Here is a 19540-nt window from a genome sequence, read left to right as displayed (position 1 = left end):
ACAAACCAGATGTCGGCTTGCTCGAATCTGTGATCCCAGCACTGATGATGTAGGGAGAGGGAGATTGCCTGGGCTTGCTGGTTACCAGCCCAGTAGAAAAAAAATGCACATTCCAGATTCTGGGAGAAATCGTACCTCAAATAGTGGAAGACACTGCTACCTACCTCTGGTACTCCCATAGGTATGGTGCATCTATACACACATACAAACATACACCATCCAAACACTACAAACTCAACATATACATATATAAAGAGACAAAAAGAGAAAGTAAGTTTATAAAGAAAAGGAAGATTGAGATGGCTCTGTGATTAATAGCACTGGCTGCTCTATTAGAGGACTCGGGTTCAATTCCCAGCACTTACATGGCAGCTTACAACCATTTGTAACTCCGGTAGACAACGTTCTTCTGGCCTCTGCAGAAACTGCATGCATGTGGTACAGACATACATGCAGTCAAAACATGCATAAAAAGAAAGAAAAAGCAAGCTGGGCATAGTGGCACATGCCTTTAATCCCAGCACTCAGGAGGCAGAGGCAGGCAGATCTCTGAGTTGAAGGCCAGCCATGATTACAAAGCAAGTCCAGGATGGCCAGAGCTCTGTGAGCTGAGAGGAAAATATGTACTCAGAAGTGCTAAGCCACGAGGCTCATGATTCTTTAGAGGTCATTAGTATTGTTCCTACTTCCCTACATTTTTATATCTTGGCCTTTTTCTTTTTCCTGTGTAGTTCTGTTTGTCCTGCAACTTGCTATGTAGACCAGACTGGCCTCAAACTCACAGAGATACTCTTGCCTTCCAAGTTCATGGGCTTTCTTGAGCATGTTCTGTTTGTTGCATGTGGGCAAGGGTTTCCAGTGCTTTTGTTTTTTGTCTTTCATGTGTTGATCTTGATACTGTTTTCTCCAGTCTCCTGCTACACTATGACAGTGGGCTAAGTTATAAACCCAACAATTCTATAATCCAGGCTCTAGTCTAGTCCCTACCTGGACATAGCAGCTAAAAGCTCGACCAAACAACAAATGAGTTGCTTATGCACTTTAATTTTGTTTTCTTATTGTTGTGAGAGACAATGCTGGTGTAGGTGAATGCAGGCATGAGCATCCTGTAAGAGCTTACATCATCCTTAGCTGCATGCTTTTGACTAGGCTTACAGTACCAAATGTGAACTCTCCTCTGTGGAATGGGCTTTAGCTTTAACCAGAAAGGAACTGGGTAAGTCATGATTACTTATGACTACTCATAAGTCATGCCACTATTGCACCAGCACTCATATCTTGCCTAACATGTCATGACTGTAGCATGCAGGGTCTACAGGCAGAGCTATCAATGACAGTTCTCCTCTAGCAGCCTACATAGCTTCTGGCACTATGAGAGCTAGGCAGGAAGCTTCCAGATCAAGTTCTAGCTTGATTGTTGTTGCATGTACTTTGCATGTGAGTGCAAGTCTACTTATGTGTGTGTGTGTGTGTACACTCTATGTGGATACATTTGTGTGTGCACACTACATGTGGCTGTATGTGTGCATATTTGTGTGTACATTGCATGTGGACTTATGTGTGCACATTTGTGTGTGCTAATACAGTCTTTCCTAAAGGTCAAGGTCAGAGAGTCCTCATCTTCCACATGGTTTGAGACAGGGTCTTTTTTTTTTTTTTCCCCAAGACAGGGTTTCTCTGTGTAGCCCTGGCTGTCTTGGAACTTACTCTTAGACCAGGCTGGCCTCAAACTCAGAAATCCACCTGCCTCTGCCTCTCAAGTGCTGGGATTAAAGGCGTGCACCACCACTGCCCTCAGAGATAGGGTCTTTCTTGTTTCACTCCTGCAGAAGCTGACTATGAGCTTCTGAATATCCTGTCTCTGCCTCTCATTTCCCCAAAGGATTGCTGGGATTACAGGTGTTTGCATTAGTGAGTCCAGCTTTAAGTGAGTAGTAAGTAAATTCTGGGATCTATACTCATGCAGCACTTTTACCCAGAGCCCAATGATTTCATTCATTCATATATATATATATATATATATATATATATATATATATATATGTAATTTATAATTTTAAAAAAATATTTCGTGTCATGTGGGAATTTGAGGACAACTGATTCTTCCAATATGTCAAGTCCATTGGCAGTTCTTGTGAAGTGGCAGGTCTTAGACCTGTGCCAGTTCCTGTTTATGTCTGCTAGACAGTCCACCTCCCATCAGCAGCTTTGACCTAGGTCGACTTCTGGTTTGTGACATGCCCTGAAGATCCACTCCAACTTCTTTGGAGTCTTTAGTTTTTCCTTTTCTTATTTTAATGTTCTTAGACAGGGTCTCAAGTAGTTGAGGCTAGCCTTGAACTCCTGATCTCCTGTTACCATCTCCAAAGTATGAGATAACAAGTGTGAGCCACTGTGCCCAGCTTGGATCAGAGATGTATCTGGGATTGACACCCCTGCCCCCCCAACACAAGGATGCTACATTCATCCCAGAATCAGGAGGCAGGGCACCCCGAGGTTCTCTTCATCCAGAGACTAGGGCTTCTAGAACACTGTTCCTGGACTTTAAGATTTCCTTCAAGGATAGGGAAGCACACATCTTGTACTGTCAGCCTTTGGCACAGGGGCAAGGACAATGGGTTCTGGGAAGAGCCAGTGAAAATCAAGAGGTGCTCACCTTGTAGTACTGGCATCCTCCACTGTCCTCATCAAGTGTCAGTCTTGAGTAAAGACAGCCATGCTAGGGCTGACATCACCCACTGTTACCAAACAAGCCTTCCTTGCCAGGACCCCAGATGAGGAGGCCATTGTTGGCAACAGGTGGAAATGGCTAGCCATGGATATGCTCATGCTTCCCATTCACACCAGGGGGCACCCTCAGGTCTGGCAATCCTAGATACAAGCTATTTGGGGAAGGCAAGTACAACTTCCCCCTAAACCATTCCAAGTGAAGGCTGTCACTTCAGGCCACCAGCATCTCCTTCCTCTATACTACAGGAGCCACTTGCATAGGACTCACCATCCCCTCCTTTGGGCCCGGGATCCTCATCTTACAGCCTATTGTGCAAGATTGGTTAGTATGCCTACCCACTGCCTTCAGCAGGTACTAGACTAACCTACTATTGGGGACAAGTAAAAGGGCCCTGGTTCAGGTGCATCACTTGGTGGAGAGAAAGAAGACAGAGGCTGAGTGGTGGGTTTCTGTACAGAAGTGGCTTATACATTTTAGTAACGGGCAACAGTGCAAGGGCTACAGGGAGAATAAGAGTTCGAGAGCTGGGGTTTGGCGTAAATTTTACAAAGTGTATAAAGAATCTGTGTTTCTCTACAATAACAAAAACCGAAGGCTACAAGAGCAGTTGTATATACAAAACATGGAGATATTGCTTCACTTGCAGACAGGTTCCTGACCAGACAAGGAGACGAGACAGAGAAGTGGGGATGGGCAGAGGAGAGCGCTGCGTGCAGAGGAGGAGGGAGATGGGGCAAGGGTGTCTTCTCCCAGCATAAATCTACAGGCAGGAGCAGGAGTGCGCAGGCCTGGGAATGCTGGAGGCCGTGCTGGCGCTGGCTATGGTGGTATAGGCAGGAGGCAGAGCCCAGAATGTCCACCTGCTCAGCCCCCGATGCCTGGCTCTTCGGATATCAGCTCATAGAGGGTTTGGGGTAGGGATGCAGGGCCAGCTGGGTCAACTGGCCAGAGAGGGAAGGAGGTGATTGCTCCCAAGGGTCTGACATGGAAAATAGGAGAAGCCAGCTCCTTCCACTCATCTTCCTCACCTCTGGCTGGCCCTGTCCATCTTACCAACCTCCCTACCCTGTCAAGATGCCCACAATATCCAAGAGCAGGTACATAAGCAAGGGGCTTCTAGCTTCTCTCGAGCAGGCAGGACAGGAGAGGCCACTGGACTCCTGCTCTTCCTGGGCCATCGGGCTGACAGGTGGAGCTCACTTGGAGGGTGGGAGCAGCTTGTCCTAGAGGGACAAGGGAGGGGCCGGGAGGACACTGGTGAGGGGCTGGCCAAGGACCAAGGACGTGCACGCACGCTGGGTGGAGGTGCAGGGCAGTCACAGGTTCTGGCAGCACTGCAGCTTGTTGGGTTTCTGTCCATCAGTGGTGGGTGGCACGCTGATGTCCACCACATTGTTGCCAGGGGACTCATCATGGGCTGCACGGTCAGCGATTTGCTTCTGTGACACAATACGGTAGATCTCTGCAACAGGGAGGTTTTAGTGAGCAAGCTGTGTACCCCGGTGAAGGCAATTTACCTTTCTTCAGGATCCAGGCTAGATGATTCCTAATCTTCAACTAACAGAACCTAGAATCACCTGGGAGAAGGGCCTCTGTGCACGCCCACAGGGGAGGACTAACTGACGTGGGCAGAACCCCCCTGGACTGGACAATGGAGAAAGGGACTAAGCAGCAGCTTGCGTGTCTCCCCAGTCTCCTGACTGTGATGACGTGAGCACCTGTTTCAAGTACCTTGAGCCGTCAGCCAAATAAATGCTGAGCTTGCCCTTTTTTAAAGGAGTGTTTTATCACAGCAATAGGAAAGAAGACAATTCCTCACCATGCTGTAAGGAGCCCCTACCACATCACAGTAAAACAGAACTCAGGGCTGGGCTCCTGGAGGTCCCCAGGCATAGGCAAGCATGCAGGGGAAGGAGCAGGTCACAGAACTGGTCCTACCTAGTTCAGGTTGCTTGTTCCTTCTTTCCCCTGCAGCCTCAGAAGGGCCCATATCACAGGGACTTAGGTGGGGACCTCTGTGCCTACATACCAGCAAGGGCTGGATATGTCCTGACTCTGTGGGGCAGGAAGGTCTGTACTGGGTCCTACACATAAAGCACCGTCCTTATATCCACCCAGACCCTGGACCTACCTGTGAGGATGTTCTTGAATGCTTCCTCTACATTGGTAGAATCCAAGGCTGAGGTCTCAATGAACGACAAGTTGTTCTTTTCTGGAAAAGAGAAAATTCTCTCTTGATGAGAGAAGAGGGTCTGGCTCCCACAGCCCTCTCACGAGACTCCTCTCGGCATAACCCTCTCCGGGACCAGACCTGCCCACCTGCCAACTCAGGATCTGAAGAGCTGCTGCTAGTGGGTGGGACCAAGAGGTTGACTGCTAAGGGACCAGAGGCTGAACACAAGCACTATGACCGGAGAAGGTGGGTACCTGACTTCTAGATGTTTCTCTGAACCTGTCAGTCTAGTTCTCAGAGCACAGTCCTACCACTTACTAGCATGTCTGCCACAAGCTCACCTGCAAAGGCACGGGCCTCGTCAGTGGGCACAGCCCGAAGGTGGCGCAGGTCACTCTTGTTTCCCACCAGCATGATGACAATGTTGCTATCTGCATGATCCCGCAGCTCCTTCAGCCAGCGCTCCACGTTCTCATATGTCAAGTGCTTGGCAATGTCATATACCAGCAGTGCACCCACTGCACCACGATAGTACCTGCAGAGTGCGTGCAGACATGAACCTTAGACAGGAGGGTGGTGGCAGCCTCATGGGAACCCCAGAGGACAGCCCAAGCACGGGGCCCAGACAAAGGGCAGCCATCCTATCTTTAAAGGAGGCCCTTCAGGAATGGGAGAGACTGAGGAGGGAATTTGGGGCTCAGGAAAAGAAGACACCCAAAGGCCAGTAACAGAAGGAGAAGATACAGCAGCTGTGTAGGGAGAAGGCTGGTATGGAGAAGCGCCAGTGTCCACTGTGCAAACATGCCTATACCACAGATGGGACCAGTTCCATCCTCTGGGGATGAAGGACCCACGATGAGGCCATGGTGAAGAAAATGCAAAGCACAGGAAATGAGGTGAGGGACAGCCAGGGGGTCCAGGGGGTGCAGAAAGAGGCAGGCTGGTTGGGTCTTAGCAATTGGGAGGCAAAATGTATGCTAAGACTAGGAGACGATACCAGGAACAGGAAAGCAGGTAGGCTGCCTGGGTGAGGTTGGGTGAAAATGGAAGGCCTAAGCTACACCTTCACTGTTCACCCAGTAATAACCTCATGGCCAGGTTATGCAACAGGCTGGGTACTGGTCTGCCTCTGGGTCCCTCAGCTCTTGGGTACCCTCCTACTTCCTGATCCCAAGCTTTCTATGCTCTAGTTCAGCCACTACATACCCTTCCAAGCTCCCATGTCACATGTCCACACACCCCTGCTATCTCCAGGTCTTGACCCTAGCTAAACTCACGCAGAGGTAATGGCACGGTAGCGCTCTTGGCCAGCAGTATCCCAGATCTGAGCCTTGATGGTCTTGCCGTCCACCTGAATGCTGCGAGTGGCGAACTCCACTCCAATGGTGCTCTTGCTCTCTAGGTTGAACTCGTTTCTGGTGAAGCGTGACAGCAGGTTGCTCTTACCTACACCTGAGTCCCCAATAAGCACCACTTGGGGGCAGGGAGAGAGGGAAGAGAGGTAAGGATCTGGCAGCATCCATTGCTTCCCATATCCACCCACCAAACCTACATGGTGGCTTCCCGATTTCTGCCACCCACAGACATGCTGGGAGCACACACAGGTAAACAGAAACAGTCAGCACAGATACCTTTGCTTGTCTCTTGTCTTCAGAGGAAGACTGTCCCAGCTAGAAATATGGTGACATCCCAGGCCACGCTGCAGGCAGGATGGCTTGAGACTCACCAAACCCATAGTCTGATAGCTGAGTAAGTCAAGAATGGTCACAGAAAGTTCTGGAGCTGAGTGACCTTGAGCAAGTTATTTAACCTTTCTGGGCCACCAATTCTACATGTGTGACCAGGAAGGCAGTCGGCCTACTTGAAAGATGGAAATGAGAGTACACAGAGTCAGGACCTGGCCAGCATGCAGTACACAGGAAGGGACACAGGTGAGCATTTGTCATTATGACTGTGGCTTTGTTCAGGGTGCAGGATGGGTCATTCAGTAGGGTTAATATCTACTAGAGTTTCTGTCTGGTGTTTTAAGTAATAGGAAGTAATACTCCTTCCCTGTTCATGCTTCTCCTCCAGCTGCTTCAGACAAACCAATCTTCATTCACCTGTAGTACTACTGACAGTTAAATGAGCAACAGGAACATGTGTTCTGGCTGCAGCCCAGATACAGCTGGCCACCACTCCTGCCTGAGGTCAGGATTACTCTACTCAGTGCTCCTAGAGGGTCCCACCACTGTCATCTCTTTATAAGGTTTATATGTGTGTATGGCTTCCTTCAGCCTAAAAGCTAGCCTTGTAACAGTGACAGGAAGAAAAGGTCTCTATCTAGTCCTGTGCATGCCTCCTTGCAGCTGGAGCCAATCATGAAGATGTAAACCTAGGGCTGTAGCTCAGATGGAAGACTGTCTGTCTACCATGGGTCAAGCCCTGGGTTCAATCTCCAGCACTGTATAAACAAGCGTGGTGGTGCATGCCTGTAATAACAGAACTGTAATCTCAGAACTCAAAAAGTGGAGGCAGATAGATCAGAAATTTAAGATCTTTAATCCCAGCACTTGGGAGGCCAGCCTGGTCTACATACAAGCTCCAGGACATTCAAGGATACATAGTGAGACCCTATCTCAAAAAGCTGTGCTTGCCCCCCACCCCCATTAAGAAAAAAAAAGGGAAGAAATAAAAGGTTATTCTTTGTTGGGAGCCGACTCCTAGCAGAAAGCGGCTATCATCTTTGCAGCCATCTCAAGCCATATACCCTGACAAGAGACTTGTTTTCAACAGCCTACAACAGCTGAGCACACTCTGATAAATATGTTTTTCTCCTATATCTTGTTTTGTTGTTTATTGCCCCCAGCTTCAGGGTGCACGTGGTAAAGTGTCTTCAGTTGTGTTCCCCTGCCTATGCTTATATATACCCAGGATTTCCTTTGAATAAAGGCGAGACTCAAGGTGGGACTCAAGGAGAGACTTGAGGAGAGATTCTACCAGACTCTGTCTCGTTTCTTCGCGTCTCTCATCCCTCTGTCCCCACTCTCTCTTGCTAGACCCTGACCCACAGATTGAAGCAGCAGCTCGGGCAGATATAGGGTGACCCCCGAACGTGGGGTGAATGAGCAGTTACAATTCTTGGCTACCTAACAAACTTCTTGAGGCAAGGCCGTGTTACATGAGATAGTGTCTCAAACCAACAACCGTAACGAAATGGAAATATATCCCAGAATGGCTATCAGGACAACATGGCTAGGAGAGATAAAGTATTATAGGTTAAATACAGGTCGTGATAACAGTAGAGAGACTATGCAGGAGAACTGATTGGTTCTAGGCTGTAATGTGAGCCCTAACCTGGCTTGGAAGACACAGCCTCCAGGGGCTCTAGGGCCTGGGAGGGCTGTTCAGTCCCAGGGCTCACCTGTGCACACGCTCACATTTCTGTACTTGTGTATGTGTGCTCACACTGTGCACACGCTCTCATTTCTGTACTTGTGTGTGTGTGCTCACACTGTGCACACACTCTCATTTCTGTACTTGTGTGCGTGTGCTCACACTGTGCACACACTCTCATTTCTGTACTTGTGTGTGTGTGCTCACAGGTACACAATGCAGATGTGATAGGCAGTAGGCATCTAATCAGATACCTCAGCCAGACATCTTGTGCTCCCTGAAGGTAGAGGTGTGGAACTCTAGAGCTGAGGTGGGCCTACCAGTGGAGAGCCAAGGGAGGGAGCTGCAGGCTTGGTCATCCAAGGCCTGAGGAACAGGAAAGGGTATTCACCCAGAATCTGGCTCCCAGCCTAGGGAGAGACAGGCATGGCAGGGCCACAGACTGAACCTGAGCTCACTGGCTCTGAGTATGTGAGAGACAAGCAGTGGGAGAGCTCTCAGGAAGAACCCAGGACCTACCTGGGACTTTGAAGGTCTGGAGGACCCAAGGCCCAAAAGGTAGCCCCCTTCCCCTCCTTCAGCCATGGTGAGCTGCTCAGCTTACCTGTCTGATTTCTCTTTCTTGAAAAGAATACATTTTTTTTGTCGGGGTGGGGGGAGGAGAAAGGGGAGAGTAAGAGGACAGTGAGACAGGGTCTTACAATGTAGCTCTGCTGACCCCAGACTTTTCATCTTCACCATGCACCAAGCCTCAGCCTCCTAGATGCTGGGATTATAGGAGTGTACCAAAAGGCCAGGCTAAGAATACACTATCGTGATGCTTTACCACACTGGGCATTGCCCTAATTTTCTTCTTTCTGCACACTTAACCCCTAGAAAGTACTATCTATATTTCTGTCTCTGCCTCCAGTTCTCCAAGGCCTCCCAGGCTCCAGACTGAGCACTGTCATCCGGGGTATGGGGAGTAGAAGGGGCATCCATCCTGGGATCAGAACCCCATGGTACAGTGGACATGATACAGCCAGGCAACAGACTTGAGGCCAAGCTCACTGGCCCTGCTGAGCAGATTGAAGAGCACGCAGTAGGAAGAGCCCTCAGGGGGAACTCAGGGTCCTACATATGAACCTACAGACACCCCAGTGACTACAAAAAGGAGGTTAAATGTCAGTGCCTTGTCCCCATGCAGAAGCTCAGAGGGCTCTCCTTCTCCTGCACTGTTTCTTCCTGGGCTTCAGTGATGCCACACTGTCTGCCCATCTTAGAGCTACTGCAAGGTATCCTTCTACTTAAAAATAGAAGGAAGTCACAGGACTGGGTCCCCAGGTGACCCTATCCAAATGTCTGGCTGCAAATACTGCTGGTGACTCTTACATTAACCTCCACTCTGCCAGCCCAGATTGGTGCACCCTCTGCCTTTATATCCTGACACTAGCCCTAGCATTTCAAATCAGCACAACAGAATAGAGTCTCCTACTCACCCAATCAACTCACTAGGTACCACCTTCACATTCCCTAGCTCAGTCAATGACTCACTCAATTTGGAAGGTACTCATGCCAACTACTGATAGTCATAGTCATCTTCAGTTCTTTCTTCCTCTCATACTCTAAGATCAATCCTGTACCCGCTCTGTAACTGAAGGGACACTAGGATGCTTCTAGGGACCAGCAATACAATGTTCTGTTTCCATGTGGGTTCCATCAGGTGGCTTCAGATGCTGAAACATACTGGATTATACCTATATGTGTACTTTCTATTGAGATAGTCTCAAGTAGCCCAAGCTGGCCTTGAATTCACTATGTACCTGAGAAATACCTAGATATACTGATCATTTTGCTTCTTCCTCTCAAGTGTGGGGACTACAAGTATTTGGTACCATGCCTACCTGCTGTATGTGATGCTAGGGCTGAGAAGCGAGGGCCTCATGCATTTTTGTTTGTTTTGTTTTTCGAAACAAGGTTTCTCTGTGTAGCCCTGGCTATCCTGGAACTCACTCTGTAGACCAGGCTGGCCTGGAACTCAGAAATCCGCCTGCCTCTGCCTCTCAAGTGCTGGGATTAAAGGTGTGCACCACCACTGCCCAGCAAGAAATTTTGTTTTTTTTTTTTTTCCGAGACAGGGTTTCTCTGTATAGTCCTGGCTGTCTTGGAACGGTCTCAGGCATTTTAGGCTGTATGTGTACTTGTCTATATAAATTCAATTGCTTGACAGAGAGAAAGAGAGAGAGAGAGAGAGAGAGAGAGAGAGAGAGAGAGAGAGAGAGAGAGAGAGGGAGAGACTGAGACTGAGACTGACTGTCTGCCTCCCTATCTGTCAGACAGCTGTATGTGTCCTGAAGCTTCCTTCTCTTCCTTCTTCTCTCTCCCATACACACAAGCCAGCTACATGGACTCCTTGCTCTGTCCCTAACACATCAAGCACAGTCCTAACTGAGGGCCTGATCATGCTTTCTCTGGCCCTCGCCTCATGTCTTTGTAGGCTCTCTGGATGCCACTGGTCAAGAAGACCCTCTCCACAATCCTACTATAACTCTACTTTCCCAACCCTCCCCATTCTCTGTCCTACGTCCCTCCCCCTACGCCCCCAGTTCTTGCAATCTTCACATGGGTCTAGTTTCACTTTTTCTTTTTTTTGTGGCTATCTGCCCCATAAGCAGGAATCTTTGATAGTCTTGTTCCCTGTTGTATCCTCAGACCTGGCACAGGGTCTGGCACACAGTAAGTGCCAACAAATGACTGTAAAATATAAGCGCACCCCAAAGCATCTGGAAGGGTCTCCCCTGCCTACCTTGTCTGAATCCAGACATATCTGTAACATACTGGGAAGATGCCCAGGTCACCCCACTCAGGACACAGGTGAGGATGGGGCAAAACAGGGAGCCCAACCCATTTCACCTCTGGGGATGGCTGCTTTAGAGCCAAGAATAATAAGACTGAGGCAGGCAGGCATAGTGATACATGCCTATAATTCCAGGACTCAGGTGACTGCAGCAAGAGAATTAGGAGTTTAACGACAGCCTGGGCTACACAGTAAACTCAATGTCAGCTTGAACTACATTTTGAGTCTCTGTCTCAATGGACAAACAGTACTGGGGATGCTGCTCAGTTGGTACAGTGCTTGTCTAAATACGCATAAAGCCCTGGGTTCAATCCCTAGCACTGCATTAAACTGGGTGTGGTGGGCATAAAACCAAGCCTGATGGTATACCTGAAATTACTCTGGAGATGGAGGCAGAAGATCAGAAGTTCATTATCATCACTGGTTACATAGTGAGTTTGAAACAGGCCTAAGCTTCATGAGACTCTCAAAAACAAAATAACCCTGGTGTAGTGGCACATGCCTTTAATCCTAGCACTTGGAAGGCAAGTGTAGGCCAGCCAGGGATACAAGGTGAGATCCTATCTCAAAACAAACCTACAAAAACAAAACTACAGGGGCTGGTGAGATGGCTCAGTGGTTAAGAGCACTGACTGCTCTTCCAGAGGTCATGAGTTCAAATCCCAGCAACCACATGGTGGCTCACAACCATCTGCAATGAGATCTGATGCCCTCTTGTGGGGTGTCTGAAGACAGCTACAGTGTACTTATAATAAATAAATAAATAAAGTTTATAAAAAAAAAAAAAAAAAAAAAAAAAACTACAAAACAAACAACACCTCTAAATCCACAAACTGATTACTAAGAGGGGGAACAAAAAGGCTGCTACGATGACATATACCACCACATACAGCCCATTATACAGAAAAGGAGACTGAGGTTCAGTTGAGGAATGAGGAACCCAAGGCATGCTATGATCAGGGAAGTAGAGGCAAAGCAGAGAGCCTATGTTTATCTGCAGATCTGTTCCCAAGCAATGCATGTCCAGGGCAACTTGCCTGGGAAATTATCTAGGCAGAATCTGAATTCAGGTCTCTGGAACAAGGTACTTGTCTTCCATCTTAATCTCATGTCTTCCCTGTCACTCTCCCTGGCACACAACTCAGGAGTCCTAGTTCTAACTCCTAGAGGCAGTGAAGCCCAGTGCACCCCAGCCTGCCTATTTCCCAGGTTCCCTGATTTCCCAGGTTCCCACCACCTGGGCATTCATCAGGGATAGCCAACAAACTCTGACTCGTCTTCAACATCCAATATTCTGTGAGACTCCTCAGTAGAGGCTTTTGTTCTCCATGCAGACTATCACATGCCTGATTCACAAGACTGTAATGACAGGCTTAGCATCCTTCCAAGACTTTGCGGGTACCCAGTATTAGAATATCAAGTTCTGGGAGGAGGCAGCATTTGGGATATAAATAAATAAAATAATTAATTTAAAAAGAAGTCAAGTTCTGAGAAGGATAGATGCAGAGCTAGTAGACAAGAGCCTATAACCCAGAGCCAAGGACTTCCAACCACACTGGTTGGGGTACTGACTGACTGCTGAGCCATAGAGAAACAAGCTGGACTGCAGGAATCACTCTCCACAGCATCTGCCCTTCACTTCCTTCCCTCAGGAGCTGCCACAGCCAGGAGAATTTTGTTCCCCATTCTCATGCCCACAGGAGTAACATGGAAAATGTGCCCTGCTCAGGAGGTCCCTCACACCCTCGCTGTCTTCTCAGTCTTGCCTCTGTTGCACAGCCTCAGAGACCCTTAGCCACAGCATCTGTACTATGACCAGGATTGTATCTTGGGGCAAGCTTATGCCCAAATGCACCATGGGCCTATGCTTAGTAAATTCCCAGGGCCACCCCAAGGACAGACACAAATGTCAATAATCCCACTGCAGTTAGAGATACTCAACCCCAGAGACCAAATACCCCGTCTGAGGTAACACACTTAGAACAAGAATGCACAGACCAGGCTGAGAGTCAATAGACCATGCCCAGGGGAACAGCAGGAAGGCTAGGCTGCTTAGGCCATCCCTGGCACAGGGTGCCTGATACACCAGAGCTGTGACTGGGCTCTGTCTTTACATGTAGAATGGGTGTGAAATGGCATTGTCAAGAAAACAAGTGATCAGTTGTCTTGGGAAAACGGGCCCTTCAGGACACAGCCCCCAGCATTTCCAAAGAAGTCGGTGGCTTTGCTGGCTGGGAAAAGGTCCCTCTGGATATGCCATTTGGCTGCTTGAACAGGCAAACCCAGTTGGCAAAAACAAAGACCTGACACCTCTCAGGAGCCCTGGATGCTCTGGCCTATCCTATGATAGGATGGCACCCCTGGAGACCCGATGTAGGGAAGGTGTACTATAGGAAATGAACTATTCCAGGCCTGGCACAGGGGAGGATTATTCCCTTAGTCTCTGAAGCTAGTGAGAGTCACTAGCACAGTAGGCCTGGGAGACATGCTGCGTAGTCTGGTGTACTTGGCAAAGGATTATAAATTCTAGGGCTAGCCCTGTCCCTGGTGTCTAGTCATTTTTATGTCCTTGGGCAGGGTTGGGTACAACTCAAAAGAACAGAATCTCTGTACTTCCCACATGACCTATGTCCTTGAAGACTGGGTGAGCACTAATGGCTGGGAACTCTGGGGCTTAGGTGGTCCCAGTGCAGTAATCCTAACTCAGAGAAGTCAGGTCTATCCCTGGGGACCCACCAGCAGGTTGGGAAAATGGCCAGTGGCTGACAGGAGAAAATGTTGGAAGAAGAAACGTGAGGATCTATAATTAGGCACAAATAAACAACCTCACTCCTAGGGCAAAAGAGACTATTTATGGAGGAAAACCAATGGCATGTGGCCACCCACTCTTGAGACCTCTTGGCCCTAGCCTTAAGGTCAAAAGAGCCAAAGTGTGATGTAGCTGCCAAAAACTGTGTTTGTGTATGAGCAGCCGCTGTCTCAAGCACAGACTCGTGGCCCTCCATGTCAAAGAAATGTGACCAAAGCCTAGGGCAAGGAGATAGGGACAGGCAAAGCTGGTGGATTCGGCACAGGGCTTTTGGGGTGAAGCAGGGCTCCAGGGTTCCTACAGGTGGCAAAGAGAGCCACACAGTGACAAAGTCAGCCCATCAACACTCCTAGTGCAACCATAGATTTTTTTTTTTTTTTCTTGAGACAAGGTCTTGCTACATAGCCTAGGCTGGCCTTGAATTCATCTTGCCACCGAATATAAGACGCCTCCCCAAGGCTGGCCAGGTCAGCACTGTTATAATGGCTGACCTGCCCTAAGCCTGAGCATCTGAAGGCTGTGAGCCTCAAAAGGGACTGGCAGGTGCAGTGTATTCACATTCTGACGGATTTGCCACATGCAGGTAAGTGATTCGGTTGATGATAGTGGCCTGCCTGCTGCTAGCTTTCTCTCTCCCCTTTTAATTTCCCAGTGCTCCGTTTTCTAATTTAATGGTTTAAAGTCTGAAGGAAACGGACAGATGTTAATCCTCAGATGAGACCTAAGGAACGGAGAGGAGACCTAGGGCGAGCACTGGCAGAACGCTAACCTTGAGGTGAGGCAGCTACTATGACTTACTTAAGGAGGTACCTGCCAGACCAGGAAAGGAGGCCAGTGCGGGCAGGCAGTCACTCCCCTGTTGCCAGCTGCTGCAGGAGCTGATTGGTGCTTCCAGGAAGTGAGCTCTGGAGACAAGTACCAGGAATGGCAATGGAGTTCCATCGCCCCTGACCTAGTAACTGCACTTCTGGGAATGCAAATCAAGGAAACAATCCACAGGGCAGAGAGGACTTGGGCACACATTCAATGCCAGGCTATTGAAAGGCCGAAAACAAGCCGAGAATGACCACAGATGCCTGGATGTGCTGATTTGAAGGGAAAAGATCCTCTGCTCTGCCTGGAAACTTCCTCAGGGTGGTCTGAGTGGGGACAGGCCCCTGACACAGCACAACTTGAATCTGTTCCACCTGTCATCAGCAAGCCCTTCAAACCTCTGGTCATACTCTGCTTCTGAAGTGAATCTAACACCTGCTAATCATTCTCACACTTAGATATAGCCCACTCCCAGCCCATGGTACTGTGTGGTAACTGTATCTTTGCAGAAGTCTCTATCTCGGCCTTAGGAACTTTTTGCCACAAGCATATCCCAGCTACCTCCACAAGCCAAGTTTTGAGGACCAGACACACTCCCAGAAGGTGTGTCCCCTGAGGATCCAGGAGTTAGCTCTCAAAACCACTCACTGTCAATCAGAGAGCCTAGTAGAATGATTAGAGGACCCAAAAGCCCAGCTTGGTGTCACAATGCCAGAGATCCCTAAATATGCTCAACAGAAAAATGAGGAACCCCCAGTGACACGGAGGTTCACTAAGTAGGAAAGCGCTTCCTGTAGTTGGACATGTATGTGTCAAAGGGAGCTATGACACCTGTCTTTTCCATATCTAAGCTGCAATCCTTGCCCCTAAACTTATAATCTAAGTGGCAAAACCTGTCCTGGGCTCAACCCTACTCCACCCTTAGGAACTTATCTCTTTGAACTGCAGTTTTTCCCTTTTGTTTTGAGGACATACTATGGCTGTGTAACCTAAGTTAGCTTTTAAAGAATTAAAAAGAAAAATTCTCATTCTGTTGACCTGCCACTCCTGCCTCAGCCCTTTATGTAGACCAGGCTAGCCTTGAACTCAGAGCTGTGTCTGTCTCTGCTTCCTGAGTGCTGGGATTAAAGGTGTGTGCCACCACACTCCAATAAATTACACTATTTTTTCTGTGTATCGTGTATGTGGGCTCATGTGACATTGAGTACATGTGAAGGGCAGAGGACAATTTGCTGACTCTCTTCCACCATGTAGGCCTCAAGATTGAACTCAGGTTATCAGGCTTGGCAGTATACACCAATACCTAAGCTACCTCACCATCCCAGGGTGGCTTGGAAAGAGATCTTCCAACTCTGAGTACTGTGATTCCAGGTGTGCCTGTTTCCTGGATAATATGGGCTGTATAAACTCATAAAGAGGATTAAAAGGGATCACTATTGTAAAGTCTCATAATAGTGCAGGTACTGCATTTAATGTCGTCCATGTGTGCTTTTTCTTTTTTTCTCTTAGAAAGGGTTCCATTAATCCAGCCTGGCCTCTGTACTTTTGATCTTCCTACCTCTGCCTCCCAAGTGTTGAGACTACAGGTTTGTGCCATCACCAAGGTTTATGCGGTGTTGAGGATAAAACCTAGGGCTCTGAGCATGCTACTGCGAGGCATGCTATCAACTGACTCACATCTTCGTCAATTACCAAGAGTTTGAACTAGTGATGCACAGACAGGCCCCAACCTACTCAATTCCAAAGCACATAATTTAAGGTTCCTGCACCACATGACCCAGGCTCCACTCCAAAGGTAGGCCCCGCCTGTAACAGTCAGCCATAGAAGGCTCACACCAATCAGGCTTTGCGGGCACGCCCACAACCTTCTCCAGCGCCCTAACACCACCTATAATCCCTCTTTCAACCCAGTCCGCCCGCCAAACCCAGGAAAGCCCCGCCCCTCAGGACGCCCCGCCCCCAACGGCCTCTCCTACCACTTCGGGCCCCACCCCCTCAAAGGCCCGGCCCCGCCCCGGCGCATCCGGGGTCCATAGGCCTCGCCGAGCCTCCCTTTTCTCACTGCTGCGCGCTAGGGCCCGAAGCCTAGCGAACTCCACTTGCCCCGGCTCCCTCCGACTCTCTATCCCGGATAGGCCCCGGTGAAGCCCCGGGCTCCACCCTGAGCCCTCTGTTCCCGTAGCACGGCTTTGGCCCTCCAGTCGCTACCGCGACCTCGCCTGTTTGTACCCCACTGGGCGCACCTTTGAATAGGTAATCGTACTCGTCGTCCCGGGTCCCCATTGTCCTGGCGCTTCCGGCGGGATCGGCGACTCCGCAGCCCCACCACAAACACCCGACGGGGGCGGAACCGGCGCCGCGCAGAGCGGCGGTCTGATGGCCAGTCAACGGTGAAAGTGGTAGTGACAGGCACCTGGGTAAACCAATCAGGCTGAGGAGCCGAGCTCAGGGAGGTGGGAGCTTCCTGGGATCCACCCTTCTAGCCCTCGGTCTCCTGGAGAAAGGCGGAAGGAATGCGGACCTTTTCGAAATGACAGATTCAGCAGCCTATCAAAAGCAAATGGGGGAAGGAGGGGCGGAAGACTTGAACAATGAAGTGGATTGACAGAGTGTGTAACCAATGATAGACTGGACTCAGACTCGGCCTTCCAGCGGACCTGTAGGGGAAGGGAAATTGAGCTACCTCTAGGTGCTGTTACGGATTTAAGCGTCCTGATGACTTCATAGATCAGTGGGTCTCCTCTGGCCTCTTATTCTAGCCCCATAAATGACCATTTCCGGGCGTATGTTCGTTGATTGGGCTGTCTTCTCTGGTTTGCAGTGCTCCAGTTCTTTGTTTAAACCAAAAGCTTATGTCAGTGCCTCTAAAAGAAATGAGGTTCCTAGGCTTTTTTATTCCTCTTGAAAAGTTCTCTTGTTTTCTGCTTTCACCATTACTCATATTTTTTCTTTTCTTTTTTAAGACACATTCTCACTATGAAACCCTAGCTAGACTGGAATTGGTGATATGAATCAGACCATACCTGTCTGGTTTCCTTTTTCTTTTTTCTTTATTGGTTTTATTGTGACAGAGTCTAACCATGTGGCCCTGGCTGTCCGGAACTTGCTCTGTAGACCAGGCTAGCCTCGAACTCAGGCTCCTTTCTCTGTCTCCCAAGTGGGTGGTAGTTTGCCACTACTGCCCGGCTTGATATTTTGTTTGTTTGTATTTTGAGACAAGGCCTCCTGTTAACCTGGCTAGCTTCAAACTGAAGCAGGAGTAGAGACAGGGAAGGGGGGGGGGGGTCGCGAGAGGAGAGGCCGGCCAGGAGCACTTGGGGAGTGGGGGAGAAGGGGTAGAAAGTAGGAGGATAAGAGAGCAAAGAGGGGCCGGGCAGTTGTGACACGGCTTTAATTCCAGCACTTGGGAGACAGAAGCAGGCGGATTACAGAGTTTGAGGCCAGCCTGGTCTACAGAGTGAGTTCCAGGACTATACAGAGAAACCTGTCTCAAAAAACCTAAATAAATAAATAAATAAATAAATGAGAGTGAGGAGTGGGGCAAAAAGCCCCTTTTATAGTGAATCAGGCATACCTAGCTGTTGCCAGATAACTGGGACAGAGCCTAGAAGGAATGCTAACAATATGTATTTATGGATTACTTTGAACTAACTTCCTTTTTTGTTGTTCTGCTTTATTTGGAGCACAGGGTATCCCTGTGTAACTCCAGATAGTCTAGATCTTGCTGTGTAGAGATCCACCTGGCTCTGACACACACACACACACACACACACACACACATACACACACACACACACCAGTGCTGGAATTAAAAGACGCACCACCTCATGCTGATCAACTTTGAACTTCTGATTCTCTTGTACACTGGTAACTCTGATGTCATTTTCTTCCCCTGCTTATGTATTCTTGAGATTATGTGGATCGCTTGGGCCATGTTTGTGTCATGAAGTCTTTGTTTAACAGCTCTTCAGAGGTTAGGAGGGATAATAAGGAGCAGCAATGCAGCTTCAGTGTATCTATGTGTGTGTGTGTGTTTTGTTTGCATGTTGTGCACTATGTATTTGCAGTGCTCATAGAGGTCAGAGATGATGTTGGCTCCTTGAGACTGGAGTTACAGACAGTTGTGATCCACCATGTGGGCACTGGAAATCAAACCTGGGTCCTCTGGAAGAGCAGCCAGTGATCTTAACCACTGAGCAATCTTTCAAGCCAGAAGCTAAATTAATTAGAATGCAAAGGCTTGATCATTCAATCCTTAGCACTGAAATGGGGGAAAAATTATTACTGGCACTATAACAGGTGTTTAGAAGCTGCTTTGGGGCTGAAAATGGAGTTCAAATGATAAGAGTTCTTGCTTAGTATACACATAAACTGGCTGTGGTGGCACATACCATTAGGGGAGTCAGGAGTTCAAGGTCATCCTCTGCCACATAGGGTCTTTGAGGCCCTTAGTAAAACAAAAAACAAACAAACAAAAAAGGGGGCTACAGAGATCTCATCCATTAAGATCGATTTCTGTTCTTATAGAGGACCCAGGTTTGATCTTAGCACCAGCATGGTGGCTTCAGTTCCAGGGGATCTGATGCCTTAGGGTCCTGTGTTCATGTGGTACATATAAAGCCTGAAGTGCATACACAATCACATTATGTGGTTGCACAATCCCAGTACTTGGGAGGCAGAGGCAGGCAGCTGGATCTCTGTGAATTTGAGGCCAGTCTGGTCCATGAAACAAGTTCCAGAACAACAAGGAAGAGGAGGAAGAAGAAGAGAGAAAAAAAGAAAAGAAAAACAAAAAGATGACTC

General features: G+C 48.6%; 1 protein-coding gene across 1 annotated transcript; it reads right to left on the bottom strand.

Moving 5' to 3' along the window:
- Positions 1 to 3173: 3173 nt before the first annotated feature.
- Positions 3174 to 17107, bottom strand: Rab11b (RAB11B, member RAS oncogene family). Its single transcript, XM_028785558.1, has 5 exons — positions 16981 to 17107; positions 6182 to 6377; positions 5246 to 5439; positions 4863 to 4943; positions 3174 to 4193 (listed from the first exon to the last, which is right to left on the bottom strand). The coding sequence occupies exons 1-5, from the start codon at positions 17018 to 17020 to the stop codon at positions 4048 to 4050; spliced, it is 657 nt and encodes a 218-aa protein (XP_028641391.1). The 5' UTR covers positions 17021 to 17107; the 3' UTR covers positions 3174 to 4047.
- Positions 17108 to 19540: the final 2433 nt, after the last annotated feature.

This window comes from Grammomys surdaster, unplaced genomic scaffold, assembly GCF_004785775.1.
Source record: "Grammomys surdaster isolate TR1022 unplaced genomic scaffold, NIH_TR_1.0 125271, whole genome shotgun sequence".
NCBI classification, from domain to species: Eukaryota; Metazoa; Chordata; class Mammalia; order Rodentia; family Muridae; genus Grammomys; species Grammomys surdaster.
This window is presented reverse-complemented; position numbering and strand designations above follow the sequence as displayed.